The sequence below is a fragment of the Rhinichthys klamathensis genome, unplaced genomic scaffold (assembly GCF_029890125.1).
Source record: "Rhinichthys klamathensis goyatoka isolate OS25496 unplaced genomic scaffold, OSU_Roscu_1.1 h1tg000760l_1, whole genome shotgun sequence".
NCBI classification, from domain to species: Eukaryota; Metazoa; Chordata; class Actinopteri; order Cypriniformes; family Leuciscidae; genus Rhinichthys; species Rhinichthys klamathensis.
In genome coordinates, this window is record NW_026607164.1 from 720597 (window position 1) to 737569 (window position 16973).

Sequence of the window (16973 nt, forward strand, 5' to 3'; positions counted from 1 at the left end):
TTCACCCTGGCAGGAGTTTTCAAAAAGGTTCAGTTTAAGTGACCTGATACTGTGTCATATTGCCATAGCATTCAGTCTCGGCTCGAGCTTCAGGCTTATTTGTTCATTAATTACGTAATCAGCGACTAGTCAACCTCGACTCGACTTTCATCACATACATTTCAAAACATCTGTCGTTCAACCTGTTACATGTTCACTAGTTTTAAAGGAGTAGTTCACTTTTAAAAAAACTTTTGCTGATAATTTACTCACCCCCATGTCATCCAAGATGTCCATGTCTTTCTTTCTTCAGTCGAAAAGAAATTAAGGTTTTTGATGAAAACATTCCAGGATTTTTCTCCATATAATGCACTTTGCTGGGCACCAAACGGTTCAAGGTCCAAAAGACAGTTTCAGTGCAAACTGCAAACTGTTCAAAGGGCTTTAAACGATTCCAGACGATGAATAAGGGTCTTATCAAGCGAAACGATCGGTCATTTAAAAAATAAATAACAAAGTTTAAGTTTTATAAGCTCACATGCTCGCCTTGCTCTGTTCTGTGTAACTCTCCTGTTCGAACTCGTTCATCAAAATGAACAAATCTTTTTACGAGTCATTTGATTCATTTAACGACCGAAATGAACGAATTGACTCGGAAAAAGATTTGTTCATTTTGATGAACGAGTTCGAACAGGAGAGTTTCACAGAACAGAGCAAGGCGAGCATGTGAGCTTATAAAACTTAAACTTTTTTTTTTTTTTTTTTAAATGAGCGATCGTTTTGCTTGATAAGACCCTTATTCATCGTCTGGAATCGTTTAAAGCCCTTTGAACAGTTTGCAGTTTGCACTGAAACTGTCTTTTGGACCTTGAACCGTTTGGTGCCCATCAAAGTGCATTATATGGAGAAAAATCCTGGAATGTTTTCATCAAAAACCTTAATTTCTTTTCGACTGAAGAAAGAAAGACATGGACATCTTGGATGACATGGGGGTGAGTAAATTATCAGCAAAAGTTTTTTTAAAAGTGAACTAATCCTTTAAGTTTCTTGGCTTTTGTATTGTTATTGTGAAGTGTTTTTCTGTTTCCATTGTTCCCTGTGAGAAAATCACGTTTACATGTAGATCGGATTCAGGACGATGATCAAAACATAGATGGAGTAGATCGAGTCCATCAACAATGTGGGAATGGGCAGTAAGAGTGTCAGTGCGGTTCTCACCCTCAGGTCTCTCATCAAAGTCCTCATCCTCCTCCTCTGAGCCCACAGAGTATTCGGACTGGTTATCTGAAATGTCAGCATGCCACTCTGCAACAGCATATAGAAAAGAGCACGTCAGTAATGAACACTAAATTCAAATCATAGTACAGAGTGTGTTCAGCAGTGCTCAAACAATTTCCATGCGCCGGAATCCTCAAATAAAGCCCAACCAAAATCTAATATATCAGTTTGGCAACTCTCTCCGACAGTGGGAAAAAAAGACAGATGTGATTATTTCAGATTTGGCTCTTTTGTGACTAAATGTTCTGTATCTCCACTTATCTAACCATCCGCACACATTCTATTCAAATCCCACTGTCAATGAGAATGATTTAGCCCTATAGGAAAACAAAGGGCTGCTTAAACAAAAAATGAAAACCCACAAAAGTCAATTAGTGAAGCACAGTCAACTCTCGAATTTTAAAAAAGGCCAGTGGATTGCATTTGTAATATATTCTGCAGAGGGTATGCCACAACATTACAACCTTGCAAGTCAGGATGCTTGGATACACAAAGAAAAGTATGTGTACTTACAGTTTATCTTAGTTATCACTGTAATTATGCAGCCGTAAGCGCCACTGCGAAACCATAAATGCTATATTGCTGCTTTCTGGAGAAAACCTTCTGTTATTTGTCTTCTTCCAGACCATTTTGTTTGTCTCTTTTTGACACATAAATGAAAAGCTGCCACACTTCGGCATCCCCTGGGTGTTGTGGATGTAGCTGTTTTTGAGTCAGCTGCATGTGGCTGTTCTAACCTGACCAAAGCAGCAGTGTGTGGGATATGCTTTTTCTTTCCCACTCAATCAAAAGTAAAGTAGTAAACCACATGCCGAGAATGAAACTGCTACAAGATGTAATTTCGGAGATTTAAAAGAGGTAATATGCTGCATTTATATGACAAGCATAAACATGGTTTATCGTAATAAAAGGCAAGAGGAATGGGCTAATTAGAATACAGTGGGGTCCAAAAGTCTGAGACCACACTGAAAATCTGGGATTTAAAATCCACTTTAAACCATGTCGGACATAAAAATATTTCTTAAATCAAGTTAGCATATTATCTTCTTGTGTTCGGATGTTGGTGTTTGTGAACGCAATCATGTGAGACGCTTCTGGGAGGGAAATAAAACAAATCATTCTGATGACAGACTTTGCCTGAGGCGTTTCAGAATGATCAAACCAATATTTGAGATGCTGTGCGATGAAATTGGTCCACTGGTTAGTCCACTGGACCAGGCAAAGTCACGTAAGTTTTTTGTTGTGCATCAAAGGATTTTATTTATGTATTAAATGTGTTTCCATCATAGATTAAACAAATGTATTCTTATCAGATAAAAAGTATATCCACCTCAATAATACGTTTTTTTATTCGCATCTTTTGAATTTATGTGCATCTTTGATGCGATATCCCAAAATGTGCGTAAAAATAGGTTGATGGAAACATGGCGGCTGAAGTAAAATGCGACATACCAAACACTAAGACATTATTGAAATTCAATCTTTAGGAACTAGGAAGTGATGGATTGTACCTTGGTCCTCCTGAGCTGCATCATTGTAGTTGACCTGTTTGCGGACTCTTTTTCCTTTGCCAAGATTGCGGGCCAGATCTTCCTGCTGCTGTTCGTAGTGATGCCTCAAGAGTTTCTCCCAGTAATCAGGATCCACGTTCTCTTCCTGCTTAATGATCTCTCTCTCGATCTCTTCTATCTGGAGACACAATTCGAGCGAGATCTCCTTAATATTTTCGTTAGTTGTTTATTTTAATTTTTGTATTTGTTTCTCATGGAGACCAATAAGATTTAATGGAGAGCAAACAGAGAGGCCAGATTTACTAACAGCTTACACCAGGGCAAACCAAACTATTGTCAGGATTTACTAAAGACACGCAGTGAAAAATTAGCGCTTAAAAGGCGTGGACAGGGTTATTTTTGTGGCTGACCTTATTGCATATGCATTTGTAGGAGTTTCTCAATGTATGGGAGGAGAGTATTTAAATCAATCATTTAAAGTTTGCGCTAGTCAATTTACTGGTATTTGCGCCATTATTTAATGGGCAAAAAAAAGCATGTCTTAAACCAGACGCTAATTTGTGCTGCTCTTGGTAGATTGCGTTGGTCATTATGGAAATTATCTGCTGCGTCTGTGTTTTTTAATTTACACATTTTTTAGAACTACGCTCTCGCGCTAATTCGCCCCGTTTAGTAAATCTGGCCCCAAGACTCCTGCTTTTCACATGTTCACATGCCTGCTCTGCTCTGATTGGTCAGACGGTCCGGTCTGTTGTGGTTGGTCGACCACTTACAGCGTGTTTTGGAAACAAAACGTCAATCTGAATTTCAGCTCCGGACCTTCCTCAGCGCTTGATACACAGTGATACGAATGACACCGTTGGTTTTTTAAGTATCAATTCCAGCAAGAGTCCTCGTTCTTTTGAGGTGCATCAAACTCTTCCAGTCTCAGCTACAACTACAGTGTTTGAGGGTTAAAGTAGACGTTGTTCGTGGGCAGCCAATGAACACCATAGACTAGCATCATGCTAATATGTCACATTGTTACGTAGGTTTGAAAGACTGGAATTACCGACGACTCGTTTCAGCAGTTCAGAATCGATTCTTTCTTTTAGGAGACAATAACTTTATTTGTCGTGCACTTTGATCTTTAAAACTTTGCAGATCTTTTACAGTCACAAACAGCGATATTTCACACTGCATGAAAGGTAATATTTAAAAAAGCATAACAGGGGCACTTTAACAGTCTTTGATACTGCTCTCCCACCTTGTCGTCTTCTCTGACATTGTACTGGGCCACCTTGAAGGAGCTCAGATACTCGTTCATGTTCTGCATGTCAGAGTCATCTGTGGCGTCCTGGCTGCGGTCTAGCAGACGCTCGATGGCGGCGTTGTCGTAGTGAATTACACTGCCATCATCATCCTTATTGTCCCCTGCTGAAAAAAGAAACACACAGGTTAACCTTCAGTATAACAAGGTGTTTTTTGGTCATTCAGAGCGGAGATGTTGGGCACAATCATGAGTTACAGAGCAGTTTTGAGTTTTTTCATAAAATTAATTTGTTGATTCGTAGGTTCATTCAATTCTACACATCAACTGATTTATCTTATCAATCCCACCCTCAATCTCATCCTTGAAAAGCTCCTCAGTGCCAAACTTGAGGATGTCGTCCAGCTCTTGCTTAGACATAGATCCGGCTTTTGAGCCCAGACCGGGCCGCACCACCAAGTGTGTGAGCATCATCTTCCTTTTGGCCACCTGAGTGATCCGTTCCTCGACCGAAGCCCGGGTCACAAACCGGTAAATCATCACTTTATTGGCCTGACCAATGCGGTGAGCTCGACTGAAGGCCTGAGAAAAAGAGGTAATATTCTGTAGAAAACTGCTACATTAAGCTTAATAAAATATGTTTAGCTTTGAAACCTCACAGATGCTATCATGAGTTTTCCTGTCTACTAGATGGAACAAAGAAAATAGCAGAACAAAACCGTCAAGTGAGACACGAGTAAAGTGAATATCGGATTTACCTGAATGTCATTGTGGGGATTCCAGTCAGAGTCAAAGATTACGACTGTGTCCGCAGTGGCCAAGTTGATGCCCAGGCCACCCGCACGTGTAGAGAGAAGAAAACAAAACTGACACGCTCCAGGAGCTGTAAGACAGACAGAGAGAGATTTGATGCAGATATTTAAAGTTACACTATGTACACAAAATTAACAAAATTTAGTCAATAAATCATCAATACTTCTTCCAAAAGGTTTTTTTTTTTTTTGTCTTACCCTGATTCACTATGGTAAGCCTATGATAAGTGTTTATATTTTAGACCTGTCGAGATGGTTTTCAGGGGGAATTGTGTACATGCGTCCCTCGCCCGTGCGTGTCTCGGCATATCCGTAAATAGAGAGAAGTTTCTCCGGCTACTTTGATGTGTGTCTGGTGTGGGAGTGACGGAGGTTAGTTTCACTACGAGTGAGAAAGGTTGACATGAAGCTGCTAAATCTCAAACCTCTGGGAATCACCCGTTTTAAACAAACGCTGAACAGAGGAGAGTCTGCTGGCAAAAAGAGAACGAGACAGAGCTTGAAATAAAACAAGAATCAACATTGGCTTGGTTTTTCGGAGATGGAGAGAACTGAGGGATTTGAAATGTTGTAAAAGCGACGCAGAGATGATGGTGTTTTTATCACTCAACAGGCGAGTAATGTATTTCATTGAACAGATAAATATCCATATAGCTCTCTAACAGAGTTAATTGTAATGCATTACCAATTGTGAAGGAGCATTTCATTATGGTTGTTACAAAACAATGTTTTTCCGCAAAATGCATGCAGTTTTGTTTTTTAACTTCTAGAGGGCCAAAACTTATAGTGTACCTCAGGGGTTCCCAATTCTAGTCCTCTCGCCTCCCTGCTCTTCACAGTTTGTATTGATGTGTCCCAATTCGCATACTACCTGTCCCTAAATAGTATTCGAAATTAGAGTTAGTGTGTCCCAAATCATAATATGTGGAAATATTATGTATTTCAACATATATAAGTATTCCAAAGATAGCCGGATGGTGTATTTTTTCCGGTTAGAATCAGAAGTGCAGAACCATGCAGACTCTAACGACTAATATTGCGTGTTGGACGATGATTTGATTAGAACTACAAACACGAATAAAAAGTGTTAAAAAACTACTTACTATGGTATGTGCGACTCCAACGGTTAAGTAGAGAGGTTTGAGTGCTTAATTATCAGTATCTAACCTGAAGAAAATATATTTATTCAATGTTATCCACATTATATTTCATATGCAACAGCATTGTGAACTTTTGTAAAGATACGTTTGGTCATGTACTTTTTAATGCATCATTTTTGCAAATTGAAAACACATGAAGGGATTTATCAGCAGGAAAGACCCACGACTGGAAGATCAACGTGCTACTACATTTCTCTCTGAAACGGTAGGAAGTTAAAATTTGATTTAATGAGGAGGATTTTAACTGTGACAAGATGATTGACAGGGCAGTTTAAACGGTGACAGGATGCACGTAACTATGCGACAGGATGTGTCCCAAACAAGTTAAATGTGTTTGGATTTTTAAAAAAATCCAAAAACGTGATGTAGAAATATTCATAGCGTGATAAGATTTGTCATAAATTTTTTGGCCACCCAAAAAGTTATCCAAACAAATATCACAAACCTCAATAAAACACATTCAATCAACCTCAACACCACAAAATACCAAAATAAATTCTCCCATCAACACAATACAAAATATAATTATGGCACCACTGTTGTTCAAATGTTTATATATCTTTCGATACTCTGGAACAGATTCAAATTCAACAACGAATCCAGACTTTACAAACGCTTTAAACAGAGGACTATGTCTGTTCTCAAGTAATTTTGTCCTATTGTTTTGCTTACCCAACAATAAAATAAATCAACTGCCATTTTAAGATAAGACATTCGGCATTTGCATAAACTTTTCTCCACATCTGAAAAACAACTGACTCAATAGCTCAAAGAATGGATTGAGTCTTACAAACAGAGAAAAATAGTCTCTCTAAATTCACCAAACACACATTTATCATCAACACTTGGACTGGGAAGAGAGGAGAGAGAGAGGGGGGGAGTAAAGATGACTTCGCACTGACATTTTAATAGCTATTAAAACCAAACCAAACCTCTGGCTCAGTGTTTCTCAAACATTTCAGACCACCTTTGTTCAAAACCATCCACGTGCCTAGTGACACATTTTTTCAGCATTGAGCAAATTAACATCTCTTGAGCACAAGTTTAAGAACGGTCTGTGATTGACAGATCGATTAATATTAATGTTCCTGTAGTCCATACAAATCGCATGTACCTTGCTCATCTTTAGTGCATATACTAAACGTATTAAAAGTAGGGCACAGCTTGACTACATTCATACAGGGTTTCTGCGGGTTTATGAAGGTAAGACATTTTAAAGACCCTTTTAAAACCAAGTAAAAAAAATGTAAGGAATAAATTAAAGGGATTAGATATTTGTATTTGTATTGTAAAACGGTATATATATATATATTGCAATGCATGTAACAACATGCCATGACTTTATGAATTTAAACATGTACTGCACTGATTTAAGACCTTTTTAAGGCCTTAAATTTTAAGACCCGCAGAAACCCTGTTTCAGACAAAATCATATTAACTTCATACAGGGGCGTTGCTAGACCCCTTTTACTGGGGCACGTGCCCCAGTATAAATCTGCTGTGCCCCAGTAAATCTGAAGTTTGAGTTTAACTATTTATCTTATTTGTCAGTGTATTTAAAAGAAATTGTATTATAGGGTAATATAAATTATCTATTTGCAACGCAGTAATAAAACAATCAACGCTTGTAAAAGCAACGCAGTTTAACCGAAAACAGAAGCTGACCCGCGTGTTATACATAAATTGATCACATAGAAATCAACTCAGTTTTGAGAAAGAAAGAAATAAAAAATTTGACCCCCTTGAATTTCTGTTTATAGTGCAAATTTTTATATACAGTATATAGCCTATATATATGTGTGCTAATCATGTTTGTTTGTAGAGTTACTACTAACAATTTTTGGATGAGTTAAAATAGTTTTGAATGTTGACAAAACACATTAACATTTTGTAGTATGGATCATTCATTGCAACATTTATCCTCATTCTCATGTTTAAAAATCTGTTATCTGCTTGACAAATCATTTATGCTACTGCTGCCCACTAACATGCTTTTAAAGCTATTGTTATCCAATTTGTTGGCCTTCAAACACCTTAAAATGCAGATCCGAAAAATCCAAATTTTTCCCTGAAATTCGCCCTTGCCTGCAGCACTATAGCACAGAAAATAAACACATTGTTGTGTTCTGTACTTCTGTCTTTGATTGTGTGTGATAACAATGACTTATTCTTTCGGATATGAAATTTATATTTAATTGACCGTCTATCGGTATATCGGTAAGCCCCGCCCTCCTTAGTTACTGTTGCTATCTCTGACAAACAATGGGGGACCTGTGCCCCAGTAGAGCTTTATGTCTAGCAACGCCCCATATATATTCTTATTTTATGTTATTGTAATTATTTTGTTTCATCACCTGAAAGCACCACAGGATTCCTGCTGTAGCTAATTCTCTAGCTGTATCCAAAATATTCTCAACATGTATGTATATGGTGAATAGCTGTTACCGTTGAATCTGTCGATGGCTTCCTGCCGGAGAGCTCCAGTAACGCCTCCATCAATTCGCTCATATTTATAACCCTCATAATCCAAGAAATCCTCCAGCAAATCCAGCATCTTGGTCATCTAAGGAGGAAACAGAGTGTGTAAGTATGATCCAATCAAAATTTTCAGAGCAAATACCATCCAAGTGGCTACCGTGAAACACAAAGCTGTATACAATTTGAATAGAAATAAAACATGGTAAATACAATTTAAAAAACAATATAATATTTTTAGTATTTTACATTTCTAGAGTTTCCGCTGTGTACCACATGGGGGCACTAAACATACCACAATTTGATAGTCCATGCAAATACAGCAGCTTCTTATGTGGCATGTGTAATGCCTGGTACACATTGTACAATTTTGGGCTGTCAGACGGAAGTTGACCGATCGTGGGGATTTCTGCAGTCGCGGCCCCTAAACGGTGATCCTATGCCGCAGAGTGAGAGAGGTTCAAAGACGGCTGTTGTCAAGGTCTTGCGACCAAAGATAGCCTGCAATAATTTTCTGACAGTGTCAGAACTTTAAAATGATCATCTCAACGTCTACTGACTAGCCAATAAAAATGCAACATGAAATGGCGTATTTATCAACACGACATGACGCTAAAACTCAAAACTATTTACCTCAAGCTCCATTTGCAAAATTTGCATGTCAAATTGGCCTCTTTTCCCTAAACATGACCGTGTCCATATTCTCCTCTTTTTTTCAGCGCACATAAAACCCACAATTGCCAAAATGCCATTCATCTTGCTCTGTTTGTTTCCCACTAGCACATGCCGATGATGACGTTTTATTCTTCTATACTAACTTGCGTCGTAGCCTACGATTCAATAGGTGTCATCCTCATATAGTCTTCATACATGTCGTACCCAAGTTTATTAGATCCATGTCGTACAGTGTGATCTGTAATGATCTTATAGGATTGCCCAAATCACACAGTCTGTAGCAGGAATAAATAACAGGCAGTGTGAATGCTGTGTATTTATAACATGTGCGTTTTTACCTGAGAGAACACCAGCACTCGGTGGCCTTGTTCTTTCAGTTTTCTGAGCATTTTCTGCAGCAGCGTGAGTTTCCCAGAGGCCTTTGTGAGACCGACACCTTCATACGCTCCACTTGGTGTTTTGGGAGCTTCCTGCAACACACGAACACAACAAAACAGCCTATGATACATATATGCTCAACAAAAAACCCTGACAAACAGTAAACACAACATTTTAACAGCATTTTAACCATTTTTTTCTGACAGCAGGTGGCAGTATTTCACACTACACAAGTTAGGATGGGTCCAAAAGAGCCAAAAACCCATCCAAATGATCCAAATTCAAAAGTTTTCATGTAGTTGTCAGAAATACAGTGTGTGTTCTTACGGCAGAAGCGACGGGGAAGAGGTAGGGGTGGTTGCAGCACTTTTTTAGGTCCATCATAATGTTGAGCAGAGACACCTGGTTCCCTCCTCCCTTTGAATTCAGCGCCTCAAAGTTACGCGTCAGAATGAACTTGTAGTACTTTCTGTTCACACACAGACAAAAACATATGAAAAAAATCTACATAACTCTATGTATCAGCTATTTCTCTTTTTGTTTTGAATGTTTAAGGCTGGCATGCATACTAAGAAACATACATATGAACTGATTTCACTACTTTAGCTAATTATCTTGAGATGTTTGAATAAATTCGGCATGCAAACGCATATTGATGTTGTGGGTCTCACTTCTGCATGGGGCTGAGCTCCACTCGGACGATCAGCTCAGTTTTGGCTGGCATGTTCTTAAACACGTCAGCTTTGAGTCTCCGGAGCATGTGTGGGCCGAGCAGGTCGTGCAGTTTCTTGATCTGGTCCTCTTTAGAGATGTCCGCAAATTCCTCTAGAAAACCCTCTAGATTGCTGAGGGACAGAAATAATTTAGATTTAGAGTTGTGTTGTTGATACAGTGTGTACATACAGTGGACCCCAAAAAATATCTGGACACTTCAGATAAACAAAAAAAAGGTATATCATTGCATGTTTTACAGTCCAAATACTTTGTTGGGCCACTTTTATAGTCTAGAGTGGATAAGAGTGCTTTTGTTTGTTTTGTGGTACTTGAAGCGGTTGGGCGTCAGGAAGTTGAGCAGGTGGAAAAGTTCTTCCAGGTTATTCTGGAGTGGCGTTCCCGTTAGCAGCAGCTTGTGGTCTATCTTGTAGTCATTCAGTCTCCTGAAGAACTAACACACCACAACAAAAGACTTCAGTTAATAACACACACACACACACACACACACACGTCTGGTTTACTACATCTTTGTGAGGACTCTTCATAGACGTAATGGTTTTTATACTGTACAAACTGTATATTTTATCCCCTATACCTAAACCTACCCATCACTGGAAACATTCTGCATTTTTACATTAAAAAAGAAAAAATTCTGTATGATTTATAAGCGTCTTTACCCATGGGGACCTCAATTTAGGTCCCCACAGTGACACGAGTCCCCATGAGTCTGTGTGCATTCGGGTTTAAGTCCCCACCGGGATAGAAAAACATATACACACACACACACACACTTCTCTCAACTGGAAACATACAAGTGCATCACTAATAATTTAGTATGAAACCTAGATAAGCACAACCTGCCAATGACAAAACATTTTACATCTCTGTGCAAAAGTGTACAAATAGGAGTAGAATTAGTAGACTTACGAATTGTTTTTCGTAATGTGTTTTTTTGTATGTGTAGATAATCCTCAATGTATATATACTACCGTTCAAAGGTTTGGGTTTTTTAAAGTAATTAATACTGTTATTTAGTAAGGACTCTTGATCAAATTGATCAAGATTTTCACATTGTTACAAAAACGTCCTATTTAACGTCCAATTTAAAGTGGCTATATGTAAGAAATTTCATCGCTTTGTTATTGCAAATGTGTAAACAGCTTGTAATAAAACTTAAAAAACTGAGACCTTCCACACTTTCCTAGGTTGTCTATGAAAGCCTGTAGACTGATTTTTATGTGAAGGACTTGGGATGTTTTTCCTGGGAAAATCAAAAGGATGTGACGTTTACGCGAGTGCCTTTCTTCCGTTCAATGACGCATGAAGCGAATGCTTATACAATGTTCAGGATAATGCAGAAAGAGCCATTCTGTACTGTAATGTAATGTCAATGTGACATGCAAAGAAAAGAGATTAATTCAAACATAGTCTCACATAGCCAGATCTATATAATCAAACTATCATAACAATGTAATTTTATTGACCTCACCTGTCGAAATTATGCCGGTGAATTGCAGAGCATATCCACATCACTATGATCAGATGCTTTATTAACTGCCTTTTCTCACAACTGTCATTTTTGTTGTGTTTATTTTGTTGTTGAGAGAAAAGTGAGAAGCACATATTTACATATTCATCTTACGTCGCTCTCAGCAGCGTCTGGATTTTCGTTAACAGTATATCACAGCAAAGGTATTTCCAACTTCTTTTTACTTCTAAGCAAAGAACAAAAAAAAACTTCGCCGTGAGTATATCGGGGCCTTGAATCACATTTAATCTCTTGTACGTTACGTGTGCACGAGGAATAAGTTGCTGGCTGCATTTCACTTAATGGCCACCGGTGTCGCTAATAACTAGGGTTTCAGAATTCTACATATAGCCTCTTTAAAATAAATGTTCAGTTGAATTTCTATTCATCAAATAACCCTGAAAAAAAGTATATCACGATTTCCACAAAAATATAAGCTGCGCTGTTTACAACATTGAGAAATTTTACTTGAGCAACAAATTAAAATGATTGCTGAAAGATCATGTGACACTGAAAATATAGCTTTGCCAACACAGGAATAAATTTCATTCATTTGTTAATTAAGTTACTTGCGCGCACACAATGATTAGTAAAAAAATCATTTAAAACTAAAAAAAAAAAGCACTCCAAAATAACATATCTGACATCCATATTTTTGTTCCCTCTATGATTTTTTTTTTTACTTAGATAATGACTTGCTGAATGAAAATGCGTAATGGCTTTATTATGACCGTTTATAAAGGCGCCGGTTTATTTCCGTCATCCTCAATCTGCTGTGTTGCAAAGAATCCAAAAAGTAATTTCCTTTCCTGTATTAAATTAGAAAATTAAATCTCCCAAACTCTCTCTCTGTCACAAACACACACACACAAACCAAATAAATCCTGGACAGAAAACGGGAAAAACCCATGAAGTGAGTATACCTTGGACTGGTTGTTTTTGAGACGGTGGGCTTCATCCACTACAAGACAGGCCCAGTCAATGGACTTGAGAACGTTCTGGTCTATAGTCACAAGCTCATAGGACGTCAACAACACATGGAACTTAATGGGCGCTTCTCTCTGGGGGAAAGTGAAAAGAATGGTTACAGTAAAAGTCATTTTTTGTATGTTTCTTCTTACATAACCAAATGACATCCTTTCTCTCCATACTATGGCTACTCTCCTTTAACCATTGAACTTCTCTTCATTTTCCTCCTCACACTGTCCATCTTTGCATTTCACCTTTCCAATCCCCAACAAACGCGTTCTTTCCAGCGCTCATCTCCTCACCCGTAATTTGAAGGCTTTCTTTCCTCGATTCACCGCTGTGTCGTCGAAAGTGAACTCGTTCTCGCGGATGATGGCCCGGCTGTCCTTGTCTCCGGTGTAGGTGACAACATAGAAGTCGGGAGCCCACATCTCAAACTCCCTCTCCCAGTTAATGATTGTGGAGAGCGGTGCGCTCACCAGGAATGGCCCTTTAGTGTGACCCTGGTGAAAGAAATAAACCCAGTGATAAGGAAGAACGAGCAGAGAGAAACAGGATGGGAGGGAGAAAATAGTGTGAAATTCAAGAGTTTACTCGTCATTTAACATACACTTTTGTAACCTGACCCGCACAGACCTCTTTAAACAGTGAGTAGAGGAAGACAATGGTCTGGATGGTCTTGCCCAAGCCCATTTCATCAGCCAGGATGGTGTCGGTGCCCTGAGCCCAGGAGAAGCGCAGCCAGTTCAGGCCCTCCAGCTGGTAGAGGTGCAGCGTCCCTCCTGTCTCTGTCACGAAGTCTGGCTGCTCTTCATACTTGATTGTGGGCTGAAAGAAGCGAGATGGGCAGAGAAGTGGTGAGAAAAGACAGAAACAAGGGTGGTCCTACATGCCCCAAAAGGACTTTGTGCTAGAAAGCAGATTTGACAAAATAATAACATCAGAGCAGAGGAGGTGCAAATTATGGTGGCCGAGAGAGCTCAACGAGCTGCAACTGAAGAAAACACATGCAAATAGAAAAAACACCAGCAAATTATGAAATCATCTTCATCAGTTTGATAACACAAATACAGAAAAGCGCTGCAAATAGCACAGAACACAACAGAAATATTTCATGGGGACCCTACAAGTGACGAACCTGGCTGGGACATACTTATTGTTCAATGTCTATTCGTCAGTGGTGTTGTCGTTGACCTGAAAGGCGAGTTTTTTGTTAATTTTACCATCCTGATTGTGTGTGCTTTGTGTGTACTTTGCAGCCTGTTTCTATATTTAGTTGAGTTGTGAGTATTTGCGGTGTGTTTCTGTATTTGGTTGAGTTGAGAGTATTTGCGGTGTGTTTCTGTATTTGGTTGAGTTGTGAGTATTTGCGGTGTGTTATTTGGTTGAGTTGTGAGTATTTGCGGTGTGTTTCTGTATTTGGTTGTGTTGTGAGTATTTGCGGTGTGTTTCTGTATTTGGTTGAGTTGAGAGTATTTGCGGTGTGTTTCTGTATTTGGTTGAGTTGTGAGTATTTGCGGTGTGTTTCTGTATTTGGTTGAGTTGAGAGTGTTTGCGGTGTGTTTCTGTATTTGGTTGAGTTGTGAGTATTTGCGGTGTGTTTCTGTATTTGGTTGTGTTGTGAGTATTTGTGGTGTGTTTCTGTATTTGGTTGAGTTGTGAGTATTTGCGGTGTGTTTCTGTATTTGGTTGAGTTGTGAGTATTTGCGGTGTGTTTCTGTATTTGGTTGAGTTGAGAGTGTTTGCGGTGTGTTTCTGTATTTGGTTGAGTTGAGTATTTGCGGCGTGTTTCTGTATTTGGTTGTGTTGTGAGTATTTGCGGTGTGTTTCTGTATTTGGTTGTGTTGTGAGTATTTGCGGTGTGTTTCTGTATTTGGTTGAGTTGAGAGTGTTTGCGGCGTGTTTCTGTATTTGGTTGAGTTGTGAGTATTTGCGGTGTGTTTCTGTATTTGGTTGAGTTGAGAGTGTTTGCGGTGTGTTTCTGTATTTGGTTGAGTTGTGAGTATTTGCGGTGTGTTTCTGTATTTGGTTGTGTTGTGAGTATTTGTGGTGTGTTTCTGTATTTGGTTGTGTTGTGAGTATTTGCGGTGTGTTTCTGTATTTGGTTGAGTTGAGAGTGTTTGCGGCGTGTTTCTGTATTTGGTTGAGTTGTGAGTATTTGCGGTGTGTTTCTGTATTTGGTTGAGTTGAGTATTTGCGGCGTGTTTCTGTATTTGGTTGAGTTGAGAGTATTTGCGGCGTGTTTCTGTATTTGGTTGTGTTGTGAGTATTTGTGGTGTGTTTCTGTATTTGGTTGTGTTGTGAGTATTTGCGGTGTGTTTCTGTACTTGGTTGAGTTGAGAGTATTTGCGGTGTGTTTCTGTACTTGGTTGAGTTGAGAGTATTTGCGGCGTGTTTCTGTATTTGGTTGAGTTGAGAGTATTTGCGGCGTGTTTCTGTATTTGGTTGTGTTGTGAGTATTTGTGGTGTGTTTCTGTATTTGGTTGTGTTGTGAGTATTTGCGGTGTGTTTCTGTACTTGGTTGAGTTGAGAGTATTTGCGGTGTGTTTCTGTACTTGGTTGAGTTGAGAGTATTTGCGGTGTGTTTCTGTACTTGGTTGAGTTGAGAGTATTTGCGGTGTGTTTCTGTATTTGGTTGTGTTGTGAGTATTTGTGGTGTGTTTCTGTACTTGGTTGAGTTGAGAGTATTTGCGGTGTGTTTCTGTACTTGGTTGAGTTGAGAGTATTTGCGGTGTGTTTCTGTACTTGGTTGAGTTGAGAGTATTTGTGGTGTGTTTCTGTATTTGGTTGTGTTGTGAGTATTTGTGGTGTGTTTCTGTACTTGGTTGAGTTGAGAGTATTTGCGGTGTGTTTCTGTATTTGGTTGTGTTGTGAGTATTTGTGGTGTGTTTCTGTATTTGGTTGTGTTGTGAGTATTTGTGGTGTGTTTCTTTACTTGGTTGAGTTGAGAGTATTTGCGGTGTGTTTCTGTATTTGGTTGTGTTGTGAGTATTTGTGGTGTGTTTCTGTATTTGGTTGTGTTGTGAGTATTTGCGGTGTGTTTCTGTATTTGGTTGTGTTGTGAGTATTTGTGGTGTGTTTCTGTATTTGGTTGAGTTGAGAGTATTTGCCGTGTGTTTCTGTATTTGGTTGTGTTGTGAGTATTTGTGGTGTGTTTCTGTATTTGGTTGTGTTGTGAGTATTTGTGGTGTGTTTCTGTACTTGGTTGAGTTGAGAGTATTTGCGGTGTGTTTCTGTATTTGGTTGTGTTGTGAGTATTTGTGGTGTGTTTCTGTATTTGGTTGTGTTGTGAGTATTTGTGGTGTGTTTCTGTACTTGGTTGAGTTGAGAGTATTTGCGGTGTGTTTCTGTATTTGGTTGTGTTGTGAGTATTTGCGGTGTGTTTCTGTATTTGGTTGTGTTGTGAGTATTTGTGGTGTGTTTCTGTACTTGGTTGAGTTGAGAGTATTTGCGGTGTGTTTCTGTATTTGGTTGTGTTGTGAGTATTTGCGGTGTGTTTCTGTATTTGGTTGTGTTGTGAGTATTTGTGGTGTGTTTCTGTACTTGGTTGAGTTGAGAGTATTTGCGGTGTGTTTCTGTATTTGGTTGTGTTGTGAGTATTTGCGGTGTGTTTCTGTATTTGGTTGTGTTGTGAGTATTTGTGGTGTGTTTCTGTACTTGGTTGAGTTGAGAGTATTTGCGGTGTGTTTCTGTACTTGGTTGAGTTGAGAGTATTTGCGGTGTGTTTCTGTACTTGGTTGAGTTGAGAGTATTTGTGGTGTGTTTCTGTATTTGGTTGTGTTGTGAGTATTTGTGGTGTGTTTCTGTACTTGGTTGAGTTGAGAGTATTTGCGGTGTGTTTCTGTATTTGGTTGTGTTGTGAGTATTGGCGGTGTGTTTCTGTATTTGGTTGTGTTGTGAGTATTTGTGGTGTGTTTCTGTATTTGGTTGTGTTGTGAGTATTTGTGGTGTGTTTCTGTATTTGGTTGTGTTGTGAGTATTTGTGGTGTGTTTCTGTACTTGGTTGAGTTGAGAGTATTTGCGGTGTGTTTCTGTATTTGGTTGTGTTGTGAGTATTTGTGGTGTGTTTCTGTATTTGGTTGTGTTGTGAGTATTTGCGGTGTGTTTCTGTATTTGGTTGTGTTGTGAGTATTTGTGGTGTGTTTCTGTATTTGGTTGAGTTGAGAGTATTTGCGGTGTGTTTCTGTATTTGGTTGTGTTGTGAGTATTTGTGGTGTGTTTCTGTATTTGGTTGAGTTGAGAGTA

The 16973-nt window shown here is 38.9% G+C and overlaps 1 protein-coding gene across 4 annotated transcripts in view; it reads right to left on the bottom strand.

Moving 5' to 3' along the window:
• Positions 1 to 16973, bottom strand: part of chd3 (chromodomain helicase DNA binding protein 3) — a 73989-nt gene that overhangs the window by 43700 nt on the left and 13316 nt on the right. For 3 of the 4 annotated variants that reach the window (XM_056242848.1, XM_056242847.1, XM_056242845.1), the window contains exons 14-26: positions 13365 to 13556; positions 13031 to 13231; positions 12683 to 12820; positions 10561 to 10682; positions 10189 to 10362; positions 9845 to 9986; positions 9478 to 9609; positions 8435 to 8552; positions 4776 to 4900; positions 4368 to 4599; positions 4015 to 4184; positions 2769 to 2946; positions 1198 to 1284 (exon numbers count right to left, since the gene is read on the bottom strand). In XM_056242848.1, coding sequence (XP_056098823.1) covers positions 1198 to 1284; positions 2769 to 2946; positions 4015 to 4184; positions 4368 to 4599; positions 4776 to 4900; positions 8435 to 8552; positions 9478 to 9609; positions 9845 to 9986; positions 10189 to 10362; positions 10561 to 10682; positions 12683 to 12820; positions 13031 to 13231; positions 13365 to 13556 — 2011 coding nt within the window. The remainder of the gene's footprint in view (positions 1 to 1197; positions 1285 to 2768; positions 2947 to 4014; positions 4185 to 4367; positions 4600 to 4775; positions 4901 to 8434; positions 8553 to 9477; positions 9610 to 9844; positions 9987 to 10188; positions 10363 to 10560; positions 10683 to 12682; positions 12821 to 13030; positions 13232 to 13364; positions 13557 to 16973) is intronic. The other variant, XM_056242846.1, reaches the window with a different exon arrangement.